The 21,090-nt window shown below is 40.8% G+C and overlaps 1 protein-coding gene across 5 annotated transcripts in view; it reads right to left on the reverse strand.

The window, feature by feature from the left end:
• LOC137323232 (small glutamine-rich tetratricopeptide repeat-containing protein beta-like) overlaps positions 1 to 20,478 on the reverse strand; it is a 37,516-nt gene extending 17,038 nt beyond the window's left edge. For 2 of the 5 annotated variants that reach the window (XM_067986726.1, XM_067986741.1), the window contains exons 1-4: positions 20,149 to 20,478; positions 15,244 to 15,352; positions 5,886 to 5,989; positions 3,964 to 4,045 (exon numbers count right to left, since the gene is read on the reverse strand). In XM_067986726.1, the coding sequence (XP_067842827.1) occupies positions 3,964 to 4,045; positions 5,886 to 5,989; positions 15,244 to 15,343 (286 nt within the window). In that variant the 5' untranslated portion in view covers positions 15,344 to 15,352; positions 20,149 to 20,478. The remainder of the gene's footprint in view (positions 1 to 3,963; positions 4,046 to 5,885; positions 5,990 to 15,243; positions 15,353 to 20,148) is intronic. The other 3 variants (XM_067986733.1, XM_067986749.1, XM_067986756.1) reach the window with 3 other exon arrangements.
• Positions 20,479 to 21,090: the final 612 nt, after the last annotated feature.

Raw genomic sequence — 21,090 nt, forward strand, 5'->3', positions numbered from 1 at the left:
CAAGTTCGAGCACGACTTCTTCACTGCACAGGACCTCCAACCAACACTATACACCAGATACATCGACGACATTTTCTTCCTATGGACCCACGGCGAAGAATCACTGAAGAGACTACACGATAACATCAACAAGTTCCATCCCACCATCAAACTCACCATGGACTACTCCTCAGAATCGGTTTCTTTCTTGGACACACAAATCTCCATCAAAGACGGGCACCTCAGCACCTCACTCTACCGCAAGCCCACGGACAACCTCACGATGCTCCACTTTTCCAGCTTCCACCCCAACCACGTCAAAGAGGCCATCCCCTATGGACAGGCCCTACGAATACACAGGATCTGCTCAGACGAGGAGGAACGCGATGGACACCTACAGACGCTGAAAGACGCCCTCGTAAGAACGGGATATGACGCTCGACTTGTCGATCGACAGTTCCGACGGGCCACAGCGAAGAATCGCATAGACCTCCTCAGAAGACAAACACGGGACGCAACCAACAGAGTACCCTTCGTCGTCCAGTACTTCCCTGGAGCGGAGAAACTACACCATGTTCTCCGCAGCCTTCAACATGTCATCGATGACGACGAACACCTCGCTAAGGCCATCCCCACGCCTCCACTGCTCGCCTTTAAACAGCCACCCAACCTCAAACAGACCATCGTTCGCAGCAAGTTACCCAGTTTTCATGAGAACAGCGTCCACGACACCACACAACCCTGCCACGGCAACCTCTGCAAGACATGCCAGATCATCGACACGGATACCACCATCACACGAGAGGACACCACCCACCAGGTACATGGTTCATACTCCTGTGACTCGGCCAACGTTGTTTACCTCATACGTTGCAGGAAAGGATGCCCCGGAGCATGGTACATTGGCGAGACCATGCAGACGCTGCGACAACGGATGAACGGACACCGCGCAACAATCGCCAAACAGGAGGGTTCCCTCCCAGTCGGGGAACACTTTAGCAGTCAAGGACATTCAGCCACCGATCTTCGGGTAAGCGTTCTCCAAGGCGGCCTTCGAGACACACGACAACGCAAAATCGTCGAGCAGAAGTTGATAGCCAAGTTCCGCACCCATGAGGACGGCCTCAACCGGGATCTTGGGTTCATGTCACGCTACACGTAACCCCACCAGCGAAAAGGGGGAAAAAATTTATATGTTTTTTAAAATTCTCTCTCTCTCTCTGCCATTTTAAGTTTCTTTCTGCTTGCCTGTGTAAAAGACACAATGTATATCGAGTGTACTGGGACGTTCTGTTCTCCGTGACTGGCCTGTTTGAATAACAACGACACCTTTTGATTGGTGTGATGCTGTCCCAACATCGTATAAGATATGCGATTTGAGAACCTTTTCATTCAATCATCTGACGAAGGAGATAATCTCCGAAAGCTTGTGATTTTAAAATAAATTTGTTGGACTATAACCTGGTGTTGTAAGATTCCTTACATTTATTCCTAACCTTGACAGACACAAACAAAATAGTTAAAATATCAGAAAAGATTTATATTTAGAAGTCACCTAATCACATATCAAATATTTCAAAATACTTCACATATAACAACAGAGGGGACAGAATAAAATATTAAAGGATATTTTTGAAAAACTGATCCTAAGGCAAAAAACAATTAAAAAGCAAAACAAAATGAATGGAGAGAAAAAAAAAACCTGACTCATTTCCCTTACAGTCCAAGTGGCAGTATGCACACATAAGTATCTTCCATTTATGATGTGAACTTCAGCACAGCAGCTTATATGACTGGTCACATTTACCTCTCATTTTTTAAAACAACAGGTAATGCCACAGGATAATTAACGGGATATTCTTTTATTTATGTTATGTAATTTTAAAACAAAGTTTTCCATTTTAAAAAGGATGGTCTGTTACACAGGAAAAAAAATAAGGGTAGTTTGTTTCACCACAACATAAAGACAGAAATTAAACATACCAGCAGCAATAAAGGTGATTTTGCAGAAGACCAGGTGATAGAAGATAGAATCAGGTGGGAAAAAAGGCTGGTAAGAGCTTTGCTTACTTCCCTGTCCCTTGTCAGAACCATCCCTTCCCACTCAGTGCTCATTAAGGTAAAGCTTGTCCAGGACACTGGTGAGACCACATCTAGAATACTGTGTGCAGTTTTGGTCTCCTTATTTAAGAAAGGACATAATTGCTTTGGAGGCGGTTCAGAGACGTTTAACTCGACTAATTCCAGGGATGAGGGGGTTATCTTATGAGGAAAGGTTGGACAAGTTGGGCCTGTATACACTGGAGTTTAGAAGAATGAGAGGTGGTCTTACTGAAACATATAAGATCCTGAGGGGACTTGAAGGGGTAGATGCTGAGAGGATGTTTCCTCTTGTGGGAGAGACTAGAACTAGGGGACACAGTTTAAAGATAAGGGGTGAGGAGATATTTTTTCTCTGAGGGTCGTGAGTCTGAGGAACTCCCTTCCCCAGAGAGCGGTGGAGGCAGGGTCATTGAATATTTTTAAGGCTGAGTTAGATAGAATCCTGATTATCAAGGGAGTCAAAGGTTATAGTAGGTAGACGGGAGAGTGGGGTTGAGGTCGCAATCAGATTAGCCATCATTTTATCAAATGGCAGATCAGGTTCGAGGGGCCGAATGGCCTACTCCTGTTCTTAATTCGTACGTTCGCATGTAAAGGGATATCAGTGATGGGAAATTAGCTTTTTCCATTTTACATATCCAGTGTCAGTATAATCTGCTCCCTAGGTTAGCTATTGAATAAGCGAGATGCAGAATAAAGTTCCTTGTCCCAACAATATGCTTTAATCATAACATAGGACGAGTACCCTCTTTTCCCACACCAGCCAACCGTATTGTTTTGATTTGTTAAGGCCAGCAACTGGGATGACCTGTTCTTACTTGAACCTCTGTGGTGTCGAGTCTTGAAAATCTAGCAAATCATTTTGTGGTTTCTGCCAGCTAAGCACAACCTTTATGTCGGATCATACTCATTACAAAAGTTGCTTTTATATTCTTAGTTAACTGGTCTGAATGAAAGGTATCCTGTGCAGATTTTATTTTAAAAGATGAATTCTCTCATTATTTATACAGGAGTTGGGTGTGGGCAGAACTTTCTTTTAAAAGACACTTATATTTTTCTCTCCTTCTGTAGCCCCTACACCCCTGGTTTCTGGCTGTAGGACAGGCAGGTTTCTGGCAATAATACGCAACGGTAGATGCGCTGGAGAAAGGTGAGTTCTCTCTCATTTGCCCATCTTTCATGCAGAAATACAATTAACCTTTGCTATGCTTCTCTGCAACAGCACAGTTAAGTGCCATAACGCACTGTGTAATTCTTATTAAGATGACAGTATAGAAAATGGATGGCCTGAAATGCTATTTTATAAAAAGGTAGGTACCAAGAACACAATTACATTATGGTGTTATTATGGAATCTTTCAAATTTGAACATATTTTTCAATGAATAGTCATAGGAAAACCAAATGATTAAGCTAAGCAGAGAACAAGTAAGAATTCTACAAGCGCTGGTTACTTGCTGCCATGTGCATCCACAAGTGAACTTTTCAGATTTTTAAAAAATCTCTTCCAATACCAGGTATTAACATCTTGAATCTACAGCAGGTACCAAGTTTGTTTGTAATCCACATAATGACGTAAGAAATCTGTTAACATAATGCCCCCCCCCACCACCACCATCCCATCTGACTGTGGGTGCAGGGAAATGCATTGGTTGCTGACTGATGTAATTCAAGTCTAAACATCAATTACATGAGGGAAGATAATATAATTTTTTAACATTTCAAAATGATGACTGTTTCTTCAATACAGTAATTTGTGGTTATCTGTTATCCCTGAGCAATTCTATCAGGCTAACAAAAATATGAGACTTTTTGAGCACTGTGATTAAACACTTTAAAATGGAGACATACAGTAACTACTCCTACACACAAGGCATAATTACCTTCATTTTTCAACTGTTCAGCTCTAATTACATCTTGTGCAGATGGAGTAAAGTCTGATGGAGAGTTCCATAGCAAATCCTTCTAGAAGAGAAAGTATATTGTACAAATGTTCTCTGAATTTTTTAGTAGTAGCATTCTAATGAGTAGAAGATTCTCATTTGTAAATGACGATCATAAAACAAACTACTAGGGACACAAATCATGTGGATGTTTTGGAAGATTATGGCCAGTAACTCCGCAATTTCCACCCATACTTCCCTCAGCAACCTAGGATGCATCCCATCCAGACAGGGTAACTTATCTACTTTAAGTACAGCTAGCCTTTCAAGTACCTCTTTATCAATTTTTAGCCCATCCATTATCTCAGCTATATCTTCCTTTACCGAGACTCTGGCAGCATCTTCTTCCTTGGTAAAGACAGATGCAAAGTACTCATTTAGTACCTCAGCCATCCCCTCTGCCTCCAAAAGTAGATCTCCTTTATGGTCCCTAATTAACCCCACCCCTCCTCTTACTACCAGTTTACTGTTTGCATGCCTGTAGAAGACTTTTGGATTCCCTTTTACGTTGGCCGCCAGTCTATTCTCATACTCTCTCTTTGCCCCTCTTACTTCCTTTTTCACTTCCCCTCTGAACTTTGGCCCAACAAGTCCATGCCGGTGTTTATGCTCCATGTGAACCTCCTCCCACCCTTCTTCATCTAACTCTACCAATATTACCACTGACATTAAGCTAATTCCCTGGACTTGTTCTATCACCCTTTTTAAATATAGGAATCACATTAGCTAACCGCCAGTCCTCTGGCACTGTTCCCCTTTCTAATGAATTTTTATATATATGTAACAGTGCCTCTGCTATCTCTTCCCTAACTTCTTTTACTATGCGCGGATACAATCCATCCAGACCTGGGGTTTTATCTTCTCTAAGTTTGATTAGTTTATCAATTATCTCCCCCCTTTCTACCTTAAATGTCTTTACATCTTTTTTGATCTCTTCTTCTAATGCCATGCCCACCATATTAGTCTCCCTGGTAAATACTGAAGCTAAATATTTCTGCCATTTCGTTATCATTGGCTGTGAGTTTATCGTGTGTATCCCTTAATGGCCCTATCCCTATCCTGATTCTTTTTCTATTTGTATCTGTGGAATACTTTACTATTTTTTTTGATATTCCTTGATAATTTCATGGTTTCTTTTTGCCTTCCTAATTGTTTTTTGACTTATTTCCTAACCTTTTCGTATTCTCTTTTGTCATCTTCTCTTTTTTGTTGTCTACATACTTAGTGTATGCCCTTTTTCTTTAGTTTCAGTGTTGCCATCATTTCTTTATTCATCCATGGTGTGTCATTACTGACTAGTTTGTTCTTGCTTTTTAGTGGGATATATTTCTGCTGGATTCTATTGATCACTGTTTTAAATGTTTCCCACTGCTGTTCTATTTCTTTGTCAGTAAATTTTTCCAGTTCATTTTTTCCTAGTTCCATTCTCATCCCCTCAAAATCAGCTTTTTTCCAATTTATTACTTTGATCTTCGTCTTACTTACATCCTTCTCAATCTTTATCTTAAACCTTATTATGTTGTGATCGGTATTACCTAGATGTTCTCCTACACTTACTTCTCTTATCTGTTCTAGTTCCTTTCCCATTACTAGATCCAGCAGTGCTTCCTCTCTTGGGCTTTTTACATACGTGAGTAAGACTTTCCACCAGAAGTATACATTTGTAAAATCAGCCCTGTTGTTTCTACTTATCCTCCAGTTAACTCTGGAGGTACCTTCCGTCTGGTTAACCCATTCCTCCGACAGTCTAGCTGAGACTAGAAACTCATTTATGGAATTGTACCCAAATTCCCATGGTATACCAATGCATCTCCTACCCACTATTATGATTAGATTCCGCTTAAGAACTTATTTAGACCCACCTTAGTAATGGCTGCAGAAAATATCTCTGTTAAAGGAGGTGAGACTGCCAGATGGATATCTTGCGAACTTATTTTGAAGACGTTTTCCAAGCACTGCATGGCAACTGGAAAAAAACAGATATCATTACTACAGTTCATAACTTGATAGGCAAAATTAAACCGAAAGAAATGTCCCTGTGGAATGGCATTTTTCATACAATGAATTTCCAAAATATAGAATCTACATTACAGACAATAGGTTCTTCTATTAAAGCATTCAAATGTTTGGGGTATCAAAATGCTGTGATTAAGTAAAGGTCATCGATCAATTACAATTAATAAGCTTATAATTGTTCATTTGGATTATCAAAACATGAGGGCTGATTTTCATCTGCTGCCTGTCCAATTTCCTGATGACGAGATCCAGCGGCACAAAAATCAGCGAGACTCGTCTTACCAAGAACTCAGGAGAGGCTCACCCAATGCAATGTTCAGGTAGGCAACAAAATAGGCATCCAGCGTAGGAGCTGGGCGATTTCACACCCTCCCCGATCAGCACATTGCCTTGGAGTGCCCGTTCTACGCTCAAAGCTCGCCAGCCACACACTATTGAGACCTGACCACTGAGATGGTTCGGGACTCTTGCTGCTGTGATCAGGCAGGTGGCGCAATCGCAATGCCCACTACTCGCCCAATTACCGCAACTAACCAAATCAGCCCTATCGTTTATAATAGTTGTTTGTTCTTTTTCCCTGTGTTCACTAAAATGCATTAGGCTAGTGTTGAATCTTTATAGTGCTCTAGTCAAGCTGTATCCTGATTACTGCATCCCGTTCTGGTCGCCAAGAAATGCAAAACATTCAAGCACTGGAGGCGAGAATCCAACTTAGGAAGAGTGACTAAATAAATGAAATCATATTGCTCCTTTAAATAAAAAGCCCAGCTTCCATAGGTACAATAGGTTTAAAAATGTTTCTTAAGCAGTGTTCCAAAGATAAATATATTAATCTCAAATATTTTTCAGGGGGTGGTAGAGAGGAGGGGGAAAGAGTGTTACAGATTTATCTTAACTTGACTCCAGAACTATTTTGCCCCTTGTGGTATCTTCAACAACTCTCAGGGATAGGTACACCCAACGCCTCTGGTTCTGCAGCAAGCCCAAGCAAATTCTGTTGCAATGTAAATTTTGCAGATCAATTGTTTCTGTGTTACATTACTAAGTGGCCCATGCTTATGTTAGGATAGGTATCAGAGCACAAATTTAGAGAGGCACTTGAATTATAAGCTTATAGTCTGCTGCCAGAAGATTTGGTGGGGGGGGGGGAGGGGAGGGGAGGGAAGAGAGAGGAATACTCAGGTTCCCTGAATTATGGGAACAAGGGAAGTAGCAGGAGAGGTGAAATAAGTCTTTAGTATTTAGTCAGCTTCTTGGTTAATACAGACAACTTGCCTTCATGGGCCTGCTCCCTCAAGACTCCTGTATTAACTAAGAATTGTACTATAAAAGCAAACTAAGTTTCATGTCTCTATTGCTCCCACCAGTTTACCCACTCTTCATTATGCCATTTCCGCAGGAGGGGAGAGATTCTATGGCTGTGGAATGCTGTGGCCCTAGGTACATCACAGGCTGTGTGCAAAGCAAAGCTCCCTCAATAATGCACCAATAATATACTTTAGCCCCTGAACTAAGAAAGCCACACCCTCTCCCACACTGTTGTTATTTTTAAAATTTCACACTGATAGTGCTGGTAGTTTGCTAATTCGCCCTTAATAGGTCAGACTCACTGCCAGTAAGAACTATACTGTGACTGTCCAGACAGTCAGCTGGTAGATAAATATGACTTTCATTCCATCAGTCTGAGCTGGATACAAACAGAGGCCTCTGAAGTAAAACACAGCACGATGCTAACCTACTACACCATCCAGTCTCATTCAGGGTTAATTAAGTAGAACACTGGAATTAAATAAAATTCTCCTGGGTCTCCATCCCTCATCATGCTGCTAGATCCTGCTCCCTTGACTCCCAATACTAACATAACCCAATACTACAAGACTTTAATCCCCTCAATGCTCCAAAACTCCATTCCCAGTTCTGGTGTACTGGTACTACTCTCCCCAGCTTTCCCTCCTCCCCACCCTGTGCTCACAAATGCCCAGATTGCTTTTCTAGTACTCCCTGGTCTCAGTACTACAAAACTCTGTGACCCCCTACCCAATGCTCACAGATCCCAGAACATGTCCCAGTCTTGCTAGAATCTCCTCTTCTAGCATTCCTAGAACCCCAGTACTCCAAGACATTGGGACCCCTTCAAAATAATGTTGGACCCCAAGACCCCATCCCTGTTCGCAGTGCTCCCAGATCCCAGGACCACCCCCAAAGCTGATAGGTCAGCATCATGGATAATAGAATCTGGCATAACACCCCAGACTCATAGTGAGTAATGCCATGGGAGATCTGCTAGTGTATATAAACCGCACATACAAAAAGGAAACACGCTCCAAGTAACTTGATTGCAGACCTCAACAAATGATTACTCAATGAGATAGGCTAAAAGGAAATGTCTTTATTTGTTCAAGTGGCTACTTTTACTGGGAATGTTTTCAAAGGTTTTAAGCAAGTACCTCAACTCAGACAAAACACAAGGTTGGGAATTCCTGACTTCCACAGAATTTATCTCCTTATCTCGAGTTACATCAAGTCTACAGCACAGAAACAGGCCATTTGGCCCAACTGGTCCATGCCGGTGTTTATGCTCCACACGAGCCTCCTCTCTCCCTGCTTCATCTAACCCTATCAGCATACCCTTCTATTCCTTTCTCCCTCGTGTGCTTATCTAGCTTCCCTTTAAATGCATTCATGCTACTTGTATCAACTACTCCTTGTGGTAGTGTTTCACATTCCTACCACTCTTAGGGTAAAGAAGATTCTACTGAATTCCCTATTGGATTTAATAGCGACTATTTTATATTTATGATCTCTAGTTTTGGACTCCCCCACAAGTGGAAACATTTTCTCTATGTCTACCCTATCTAACCCTTTCATTATCTTAAAGACATCTATCAGGTCACCCCTCAATCTTCTCTTTTCTTGAGAAAAGAGTCCCAGCCTGTTCAGCCTTTCCTGATAGGTATAACCTCTCAGTTCTGGTATCATCCTTGTGAATCTTTTTTACACATTCTCCAATGCCTCTATATCTTTTTTGTAATATGGAGACTAGAACTGTTCACAGTACTCCAAGTGTGGTCTAACTATGGTTCGATACATGTTTAACATAACTTCTCCGCTTTTCAATTCTACCCTCTAGAAATGAATCCAAGTGCTTGGTTTGCCTTTTTTTATGGCCTTATTAATCTGCGTGACTACTTTTAGTGATTTGTGTATCTGTACCCCTTTGCTCCACTACCCCATTTATAGACTCTTATTATCCAAGCCATATGTGGCCTCCTTATTCTTCCTACCAAAATGCATCAACTCACACTTATCTATATTGAAATTCATTTGCCCATTCTGCAAGTTTATTAATGTCTTCTTGCATTTTGATGCATTCTTCCTTTGTATTAACTACATCCCCAATTTGGTGTCGTCCACAAATTTTGAAATTGTACTTCCGATTCCCAAGTCCAAATCGTTGATGTAATTGTGAACAACAATGGTCCCAACACCGATCCCTATGGGACACCACTTTCCACCTTTTGCTAGTCTGAGCAGCTATCTTTAACCTCTACTCTCAGTTTTCTGTTTTGTAGCCAACTTGCTATCCATTCTGCTACCAGTCCTGACTCCACATGCCCTGACCTTAGTCACGAGTCTACAATGTGGTACCTTATTGAAAGCCTTTTGAAAATCCATATTACATCTACTGCATTGCCCTTGTTTACCCTTTCTGTTACTTCTTCAAAAAATTCAATAAGGTTGGTCAAGCATGACTTTCACTTCTGAAATCTGCACTGACTACTCATTATTATATTTTTGTTTTCTAGATGTTTTTCTATTACATCTTTGAGTAAAGATTCCATTATATTTCCTACCACCGACATTAAGCTAACCGGTCTATAGTTCCCTTTCTAAATACAGGAATAACATTAGCTGTCCGCCAGTCCTCCGGCACTATTCCCTTTTCTAATGAATTTTTATATATATTTAATTGTGCCTCTGCTTCTTTTAACATTCACAGATGCAATCCATCCAGACCAGACGTTTTATCCTCCCTAAGTTTGATTAGTTTATCAATTATCTCCTCCCTTTCTATCTTAAATGTCTTTATATCTTTTTTGATCCCTTCGTCTAATGTCATGCCCACCTTGTTAGTCTCCCTGGTAAATACTGAGGCAAAGTAACTCTTCAATATTTCTGCCATTTCGCTGTCATTATCTGTGAATTTATCTTGTGTATCCCTTAGTGGCCCTATCCCTATCCTGATTTTTCTTTTGTTATTTATGTGTCTGTAGAATACTTTATTTCTTTTTATATTCCGTGATAATTTAATTTCGTAATTCCTCTTTGCTTTCCGAATTGTTTTTTTTGACTACTTTCCTAACCTTCGCATTCCTTTTTGTCATCCTCTCCTTTATTGCCTTTGTATTTAGAGTATGGCTTTTTCTTTAATTTCAATTTTACTCTAATCTCTTTATTCATCCATGGTGTTTCATTATTGGGAAGTTTGTTCTTGTTTTTTTAGAGGAATATATTTCTCCTGAACTCTATTGATCACTGTTTTAAATATTTCCCACTGCTGTTCTATCTTTGTCTGTCAATTTTTTTTTTCAGTTTACCTTCCCTAGTTCCATTCTCAATCCCTCAAAATTAGCTTTTTTCCAAGACTTTGTTCTTTCTGCCATTTCGCTGTCATTATCTTATCTGCTATGGTTCATTTCCCATTATGAGATCCAGCAGTGATTCCTCTCTTGTTGGACTTCCCACATACTGGGTAAGAAAGGAGTCATGTACACACTGTAAAAACTCCATTCCCCTTACCTTACCTCTTGCCAGTTTATTTGGGGGTTGTTGAAATCTCTCATGATTATTATTCAATGTTTTTTTACTCATTTCATAGATTTGCCTAGATAATTCAACCTCTGCTTCCCTTCCATTATTAGGTGGCTTGTACAATATGCCTATTAACGTGATCAATCCCTTCTTATCCTTTGTCTCAATCCATGTGAATTCTGTTTCTATCTTAAGATTACTTATGTCCCTTTTTTCTTTTACCATTGTTGTCTCCAATTAGTATAGCTACCCCACCCCACCCCACCTTCTTCCTTCCCTCTTCATGAAGGCAAAGGTTGACCAAGCACCATATGGAAGGGCCTGAACAACAAACTTAGGAAATCTCTGTAGAATGGTCAAAACTGCTGAAATTTAAATGAATTTGATGGGGAAAATTACATCTCTCATGTAATGTGGCCAGTTGTAACTGTGTAGATGGGATCTTGTGCAGAAACATAGAGTCCCCAATTTTCACTATAACAGAAATAAAATAAAAGGCAAGGTACATTAGGGATAAGCAGTAGTGTTGCACATTGACAAAAGAGCAGAGGAGAAACAGGTGACTTTCCCTGTATGGTAGGGTTCTTGGGGGTAGGAGGAAGAAAAAAATTCGAACAGCTTCCTACTTGGCTGTTGGCTAAAATTTGAAATTGTCAGTTGCCTGCAAGCAGACCATCCACCTCACTCTCTTAGCTGCAGATACACATGACTGGAAGAGGAACAAGCAAGGATAGAACAGGTAATAAAGGGTGTGTGCCCTTCATTAATATAATGCTAAAGAAAATAATGTAAATTTTGGGTGTCATTTACCAGGGTTATTAGTGCTCCTTTGACTTCCTCCTAGCCCAACTCTTGACCAACAACTAGCCTTCTTTGTCAAATATTAGCTGACATCATTAATGGTTCCCTTTACACGGGCTTCAAAACTGCGGGGATCTGCCAATTAACAAAGTTCACCCTTAATCCTCTCCATCATCTTCAACTACTGTCCCATAGATAGATTAGTCATGATATGACACAAAGATAGGCAGCATTGTAAGCAGTGTAGATAGAAGCATAAAATTACAGAAAAATATTAATAGATTAAGTGGGCAAAACTGTGGCAAATGAATTTCAATGTAGGCAAGTGTGAGGTCATCTACTTTGGACCTAAAAAGGATAGATCAGAGTACTTTCTAAATGGTGAAAAGCTCGAAACAGCGGAGTTCCAAAGAGACTTGGGGGTTCATGTACATAGATCATTAAAATGCCATGGACAGGTACAGAAAATAATCAGAAAGGCAAATGGAATGCTGGCTTTTATATCTAGAGGACCAGAATGCAAGGGTGTAGAAGTTATGCTACAGCTATACAAAGCCCTGGTTAGACCATACCTGGAGTACTGTGTTCAGTTCTGGGCACCGCTCCTTAGGAAGGTTATATTGGACTTGGAAGGAGTGCAGTGTAAATTTACTAGAATGAAACCTGGACTCTAAGGGTTAAATTACAAGGAGCGATTACACAAGCTAGGGTTGTATTCCCTGGTATTTAGAAGATTAAGGGGTAATTTGATCGAAGTTTTCAAGATAGTAAAGGGAACTGATAGTTTCTCTCTAACTACCCTATTTCACTGGTTGGGGAGTCTAGAACTAAGACTAGGAACCTAAAAATTAGAGCCAGGACTTTCAGGAGTGAAGTTAGGAAACATTTCTACAAGGAAAGGGTGGTAGAAGTTTGGAACTCTCTTCCGCAAACGGCAGTTGATGCCAGCTCAATTGTTAATTTTAAATTGGAGATTGATAGATTTTTGTTAACCAAAGGTATTAAGGGATATGGAGCCAAGGAGGGTACATGGAGTTAGGTCACAGATCAATGAATGGCGGAACAGGCTCGAGGGGCTAACTGGCTTACTCCTGTTCCTATGCTCCAGATATCATGAGTGTGGGACAGGTTTGATTGACCAGCTGGTTTTATTCTGCCCGCCATTTTCGTATGCTCATATAACCTTCATTTCTTTTCTACAGACCATGTCTGCGACAATGCCACCCAGCCCCATACTCACCTCTCCCATAATTCCAGTTTGGGTCCCTTCAATCCAGTTTCCATTCTGCCCACAGTACTAAGACCACCCTGACATCTTTTGTGACTGTGACAATGGCTCTTATCCCTCCTTCTTGTCCTCAATTCAGTAATGGTATTTTACATGATCAACCAACCCATCCTCCTCCACAATGTCTCCTCGGTGGGATTTCCCTCGCTTCATGTCACACCTGCTGTCTAAACATAGCTAGCACGTATCTAATAAAGGTTCCCCTCCCATCCATGAATGGTCATCTCAGGAGTTACCCCAGGTTCTACCCTGAGCCTCCCCCTTTTCCTCATTTGCATCTTGCTTCTCGATGCCATTATCCATTAGTATGCAGCACATATATGCTGATGATGCTCACCTCTACTCCACTACTATACTATCAGACTGCTTCACCAACATTAAGTCATGAATGAGCCAGAACTTTCTCCAACTGAACATAAGATGAGACTGAAGCCATCCTGTTCAGCTCTGCTGAAGACTTCATACTCTTTACCCTGATTCAATCTCCCTCTCCAGCTGCTTACTCAGACTGAACCAGATGATGCACAACATCAGTGTCTCAAACTGAGCATCAAATCCTATATCCTACTGAGACCACTTACTTCTACCTCTGCAACAATGCCAATGCCAATCTCTGCCCTTATCTCACCTCACCCCTTAGCTTCTAAAACCCTTTTGTAACCTCCACACCCAACTTTTCCAAGCTCCATCCCAGATAAACTCTAACTCATCTGAAATTTGGCTGCCCGCATCATGTCCCAAACTATACCTTGCTCATTCATCACCTTGTCCTTGATGACCTCCATTGAATGCCCATTCCCCAACTCATTGGATTCAAAATATTTGTCCTCATTACAAGATCACAAGATAATTACAGATGAGGAAGGCCATTTGGTCCATCTTAATTCAGCCATCTAACGAGATTCTAACATCCCCCAATTGTAGCATCTAAATGATTCTTAAATGATTTCAGGGGTTATGTTTCCACTGCTCTATCTGAAAGTTCATTCCACACATTGATCACTCTGTAAAGAACAATTTCCTGTTATCAGTCCTAAAATTACTTTTTCTAGTTTGAACCTGTGTCCCTCCATTATTTAATAAGGGAGTGGGAGAGAAACCAGTTAACTATAGACCTGTCAGTTTAACATCAAATGTGGGGAAGTTATTGGAATCTATCAACAGAGACAAAATGACTGAACACTTGGATAGGTATCAGTTGATCAAAGAGTCAGTGTGGATTTGTGAGGGGTAGGTCATGTCTGACTAATCTTGTTGAATTTTTCTTGAGGAAGTCACTAGCATGGTGGATAGGGGAGTGTCATGGATTTTGTCTATATGGACTTCCAGAAGGCATTTCATAAAGTTCCACACAAGAAGTTAATATGAAAAATGAGAGCACATGGAATTGGAGGTATCCTTGTGCTATAGGTTGATAATTAGCTGGGAGGTAGGAGACAGAGAGTACAGATAAAAGGCTTCATCTCTGAATAGTGGGATGTAACAAGTGGTGTTCCCCAGGGATCTGTACTGTAGCCTCAGCATTTCACCATATTTATTAACGACGTAAATGAAAGAATAGAAAGTTATATATCCAAGTTTCCTTTCAGGTTCATTCCGCATAACACAAACATTTGACAATGGGGATTAGTCTCATGGCTCCTCTCTGCACTGCCTCCAGTGCTTGAATGTTTCTCTTATTTCTTGCTGACCAGAGCTGGTCATAGTATTCAAGGTGTGGTCTGACTAGAACGCTCTAATATTTCAGTAATACCTCCTCTGATTTACATTCTACTGTTTTGGCTACATGGTTCAACATCCTATTGGCTTTATTGATTGTTGGTCTGCATTGGTTATACATGTTTAGCATTGAGTCCACTATGATTCCTAGTTCTCTCTCAGCTTTATCCTTAGTTATCTCAACACCAGTCACAGAGTTTCATGTGTCATCTATTTTTCCTACTAATGCGTAGTACTTTACACTTATCTGCATTGCATTTCACCTGTCATTGTTCTGTCAAATAATATAGCTCATCTAACTCATTCTGTAATTTCTGAGCTGCCTCTTCAGATTCCTCTGCCCCTCCTAGTTTGGTATCATCTTCAAATTTGGCCACTTTGCATCGAGTTTCTGGCCCCGATTTTATCAAGGGGCGGGATTGTTCTGTGCGAGGGCCCTGGGCGAGCAACAAGCTCGCATGTTGAGGCTAGGAGAGCTTTTTATTCCCAGGCCTCTTTTCCATATCCAGGCTCCGACTACCAGCCGAACCTGGCAGAAATCATGTTGCAGGGTTTGAACACTGGGAATTATGGATTACACCAACCTTCTAAGCTTTCCCGTTCATCAGAAGTCCAAGCCTGGGACTTTGTCTGCTCACGCAGAAAGTCAATAATTGAATAGGCAAGATGCTTCAGCTCTGACATTTTTATCACCTTAAAAATATCATTAAAAACAACATTAATGGAAGTATTAACATCCTTTTAAAATCATACAAAATTGAAAAATTATTAAATTTGTGACATGAGAAATCAAGCAAATAATATGATTCCTACTGCTATCAAAAATATGCATTTCATAACTTAGCAATTTATCTTCCCTCTTAGACTATACATCTTAAAATCCAGACCACTGGATAAAAACACTTTCTCTTGAATAAACAGCCTAACGCTGTGATGCACATTAAGTTATATTTGGTAGAAGAATTTCATGTAGCTAAAAAAATGAACAAAAATAGAGGTTCTTACTCATTCTGTATCACTGCTTCTGTTCATTTTTATTATCAATATTCTCAGTTTGTATATGCTGCTTTAAATACAACCATTTTTGCCCATACATTTACCTCCTTTAATACCATTTAAGCAGATTTCTATTGTCTTGAATCTATCCCATTTACATTGAGAGGTAGATTTGACAATAATGGGGAATTGTTCATAAATGAGGGTCACAACTTCAGTAAATTGTCAAGATGGAGAAGTGACAGCAAATGGAGAAACAACAGAGCTTGATTCCCAAGCTGTGTCTTCTCTATATCATGACGGCAGAGAATGAGTTTATATCTATATTCTAACCTATGTGCATCTTCCAAATCTTAAATTTTGCTTCTTTCTTCTTGTGCTATACAAAGCACTACCAAGCTGAATAATGCATACAAATATAATTATAGTACACTAGCTGCTGGCTGATTTTAAAAAAATTGAGCAATATTAATATGATAATACAGCAGCAATATTAATATGATAATACAGCTAGATTAAGTTATTATGAACAAGCAACAGTAAAAGCAGTTACTATTGTTGTTGTAATCCAGGGGTGGGGTGGGGGAAGAAAAGAGTAGATAATGTCACCAGAAAAGAGAGAGACAGTAAAACAGAATTGTTTTTGCATTTATCATCAGGTGAATACTATTTCCTTTTCAGTTGAAGTTTTGTCAGAGTATCAAACTTTTAACGAATAATATGCTGCAGGATTTTAAAGCTTCATTAACTCGTCAAACTAAATTTCTTCAAAAATCAACTTAATCTATTGTTTAAAATTTCTGATGGCTTTACACTAGTTGTCAGGTGAAATTGGATTTCTCTTTTGCCTCTACTATAAAGAGAAATCCAATTGCACCTGGCAATGACCCTCACGCCTAGGTTTGGGTGTGGAAGCTGCAAAAAGTCGAGAAGCAGCTGGGAGGCAGTTCGGGGCTGAGAGGAGGTCATCATGGGGCTGAGACAGAAAGTGCAGAACAGAGGCTAAAGAAGTCAAGTCTGGGCTCTACAGGTGGAGGCTTTCCTCGGATTGCAGCTGGGAAGAACAACATGCTCAACACTGAACGTTTCCAACAACGTTCACCTGAGGAAGGAGGAAGCCTCCGAAAGCTTGTGAATTTAAAATAAAATTGCTGGACTATAACTTGGTGTTGTAAAATTGTTTACAACACTCTGAAGTTAGTCATTAGGATAAAACTTGATCCATGGTTGAACATCTCTTGCGCACACTGCCAATACTGGAAAAGACATAGGCACAGATTTTCCCGCAACAGTGAAATTGGCGATGGACACCGTAATACTCGCCGACTAGCGCACCGATATCGTCATTGCTAACTTGCTCCAAATTTTGCTGGTTTTCTAATTAGAATACGCCACAGTGAGCACAGCGACTCAGTACCGATCTAGGAGCCGAAGCGACGCTACATTCACCATCTGGAGCCACGGGAACGTTTCAGTAAATGAAAGCGCAACTTCTTAAATAAACTATAACCTCCAATTATTTTAAGGTGTACTGTGTTTTTTCGAATTGCGAGATTTTGTCAGTTTCACTGCTGTGTGTGAGCTATGAATTCCGGTCATTCCAAGTCGCTACATTATAAATAATTAGGAATAAAATAAATTTTGCCTTTTATTTTCGTGGATTACGAGGGCATAAACTGAGCTAAGCAAACTAACCGTGAATTTTTAACTTATTGAAAAGTTCTGATAATTATTTCGGTTGAATGAGACTGAAGATCAAATCTTTGTGGACAGCAAAAATTTACATAATATGCTGAATTTCCTCTGAGTAGATGGGCTTGAAATGTTTGAGGTGTATGAACATCAATTTACTCATAACTGAAACAATAGTAATTAATAAGAAAATTAGAGCTATTAGTAAAGATCTGTTTGATGTGTTAGTAGTTTCAGTGAAGTTGAGCAATGCGGGGAAAGAGGAGTCATTTAAATTCTCAAAATGATCCCAACAACTTGCTTATATATCGAGCCTTTATCATAGTAAAACATTCTAAGGCACTTCACAGGAGCGTTATCAAACAAAATTTGACTCAGAGCCACGAGGAGATATTAGGACAGGTCAAAGCTTGGTCAAAGAGGTAGGTTTTAAAGAGCGTTTTAAAGGAGGAGAAATGGACAGGTTCACGGAGGAAATTCCAGAGCTTAGGGCCTAGACAGCTGAAGGTACGGCCACCAATGGTAGTGCGATTAAAATCAGGGATGCGCAAGAGGCCAGAATTGGAGGAGCGCAGAGATCTCGAAGGGCTGTAGGAGGTTACAGAGATAGGGAGGGGCGAGGCCATGGAGGGTAATGAAAACAAGTATGAGAATTTTAAAATCGAAGTGTTGCCAAACCAGAAGCCAATGTAGGTAAGCGAGCAGAGGGCTGATGGGTGAATGGGACTTGGTGCGAGTTCGGATACGGGCAGCAGAGTTTTGGACTCCAAAACGAGCTCTAGTTTATTGTGGGTGGTAGATGGGAGGCCAACCAGGAGAGAATTGGAATAGTCAGGTCTAGAGGTAACAAAGGCATATAGATGAGGGTTTCAGCAGCAGATGAGCTGAGGCAGAGGTGGAGACGGGTGATACCATGTTGGTGGAAGTAGGTGATCTTGGTGATGGAATAGATATAGGGTCAGAAGATCATCCCAGGGTCAAATAGGATGTCACGGTTGTGAACGGTCTGGTTCAGCCTCAGACAGTGGCCAGGGAGAGGGATGGAGTTGATGGCTAGGGAACGGAGTTGTGGCAGGGACCAAAGACAATGGCTTTGGTATTCCCAATATTTAGTTGGAGGAAATTTCTGCTCATCCAGTAGTGGATGACTGACAAGTAGCATGACAAATCAGAGGCAGTGGACGGGTTGAGAGAGGTGGTGGTGAGGTAGAGCTGGGTGTTGTCAGCATACATTTGGAACCTGACGTCATGTTTTCAGATGATGTCGCCGAGGGGTAGCATGTAGATGAGAAATAGGATGGGGTGGGCTCCAGACAAATGTGGCAATATTAAAATTGAAAATCCCAGGTGCAGGAAGTGGATACTTGGAGATCCTAGCTGTTGAATCTTTGTAACAGTAATGTTTTTAACAATTGGGAGTTTAACCAGGATCTTGGAGCAATAAATCACACCACAGCTAGGTCACCAGCACCATTATTTTTAAGTCTATGTGGCAGCAGTGTGAAAACTGGTTTAAATGCAAGAAAATTCCAATTCCCATTGATTTTAATGAGGGCGGAGCTATGATAATTACTTTAGCTGTTTTTGGGCGAGGGCAACGGCAGAGTGGTGCAAAAGTCCCAGTAAAATATTGAGTTGTGTGATTAATTGTGTAAGTCAGTTACCCCATAATTTCCTCTTTCTTTTGCACTGTTCATGGGTCCCAGTGGCACAAGTCCCCAGGAAAATCTGGGCCATTCAGTAGCAAGTCCCTTCCCTCATGCAGCTGCCCTTTTCTTGAATCTCAATCACTTGGGCCTTGGTCACATCTCCCCACTGAAATATCATGGGCCCACTGAATTTTTTTTTTAGTTGACGCAGGACAATCACAGCACTCAAAATGGATGAACAGTCATTTCGCCCTCCTAATTTTTGTTTTCACAAGTTCAGCAGCCTGTTCATGGGAATGTATTGGTGTACTGAAACTAAAGTGATCGACAAGTGCCTCTTTAGTAGTGATCATTTCAGATTGATAGTGATAGCATTTTATCGAGATCATAAATTCTAAATACAAATTATAACATTTTCTCAATCAAAACAAAGACTTTTTCTGTTCTTAAAAAAATATTTACAACCTGAAATTAAAACATTTAAATTGTCCAATTATTTCTTCACCTAGCATCCCTCTCTATTGCTTCAACTTAAGAAAGCACCTTATCCCAACCTTAGAGTTTCTCCATTTCTGTAATCCTTTTTATTCGTGTACCTGTTTCATCTGATGCTTCCTACTGCAACGAATTCATCTAAACAACAAAAATTCAAGCATACTGTCCTTGCTTCCATTGGGCTGCAACCCAGTACTAGCAATAATCCACGGTATTCGTTGCTTCCCAAAACGATGTTATTGCATTTTATAAGAAACGCTTTAAGCTTTTAGATAATACAAAGAAATAAAAACATGTAAACAGTCTCCAAATTTTAAGAAACTGGCAGCTGCCTGTGAACGCCAGGCCTTGCCCTTGTACGACTCTTGCAGATTCCAGATTTACGCCGTTTACAAATACCTAGATAATACCAAGAGTATTTTTATAAGGCAAGAAAATCATTACACTAACAAAAAGGATGACGGAGAGCGTTTAGCTTTTCAAATCCATTCGGTCAAATCAATACTCTTCAATTCGTTTGTCCTCTAATCAAAATTACTGTTTGTGAAAAGGAAAATACAACATTTAGCAAACATGGGCTGGGATTTTAATGTACCGCTTCTGTTTCTTAGCATTCGGAGGCAATTTTTTTTTTTACGATTTTGATTTAATCCATACCAAAAATAAATTACTGTAAATGCCGAGAGTCTCAGAAGCACTGAGCTCTAATCTGAACGGCTGTTAGACCCACAAGAGCTGCAGCAGACGGAGAAGGACTAGTACCCAGTCACGGTACCGCATTCCCGGTTTTCAGAGGTTTATTTTAAAGGTACCGGAACAGTTCCATTATCGAACAGCTTTAGGAAACGGGAAAACGCGGAATCAGCCACGGAGTCCCGGCTGCACGACCCGCGGGCGCTGTCCTGGTGCTCGGGTGGAAGGTGCCCCGTTACCTGCCGCCGCCGCCCGCCGCCGCTCTCGAGCTGCCTGGCACCAAATTCTACATCAACATCGCGGCGCAGGCGCACTGCCGCAGCCGGGCGGAAGTGGGAGTCTGCAGAAACCGATGTTTGCCCCCAAGCGGAGAAGCGAATGAGTGTCGCGGCGGCTCCTTGTGCAGTAGGAATTCTGACATTTAAATGAATGTGGTTTAACCGTTTTGGAAGAAATCCAAGCCGTGTATGAAATGTAGTTCCTGCAGTCAAAGAGTAGATTAACCACCAGACAGGTAGAAATCAAGGCAAAGGGCTTACTGCAGGTCTGCATCATCGGAAAGAGCAACTGCAGGCCCACTGTATGGAACCTACAACGAAACCAATACAAGGATGAGAAAATGAAAGTTAAAATGTATTTTTGTACCTAGTCGGCACTCACTCATAAACGTATTGCAGTTTACTGTAGCCCCACAAACTTGCATTGTAGCTGTGGTAATGCAAGTAATTGATGAGCATATGTGCCAACTAGGACAAAACATTGTGTGTTTGTGTTATTTTCTTTGAACACTTTTGTTTATTTATAAAAATATTGGAGATTTAAAAAAAGGCTCTTTTACTTGGTTGGGCAGTTAGAGGCAGGAGGTCATGTGATGAAACCACCAGGAAAATGTCCAACTGGAGTTGG

This window comes from Heptranchias perlo, chromosome 1 (genome assembly GCF_035084215.1).
Source record: "Heptranchias perlo isolate sHepPer1 chromosome 1, sHepPer1.hap1, whole genome shotgun sequence".
In the NCBI taxonomy this organism is placed as follows: Eukaryota; Metazoa; Chordata; class Chondrichthyes; order Hexanchiformes; family Hexanchidae; genus Heptranchias; species Heptranchias perlo.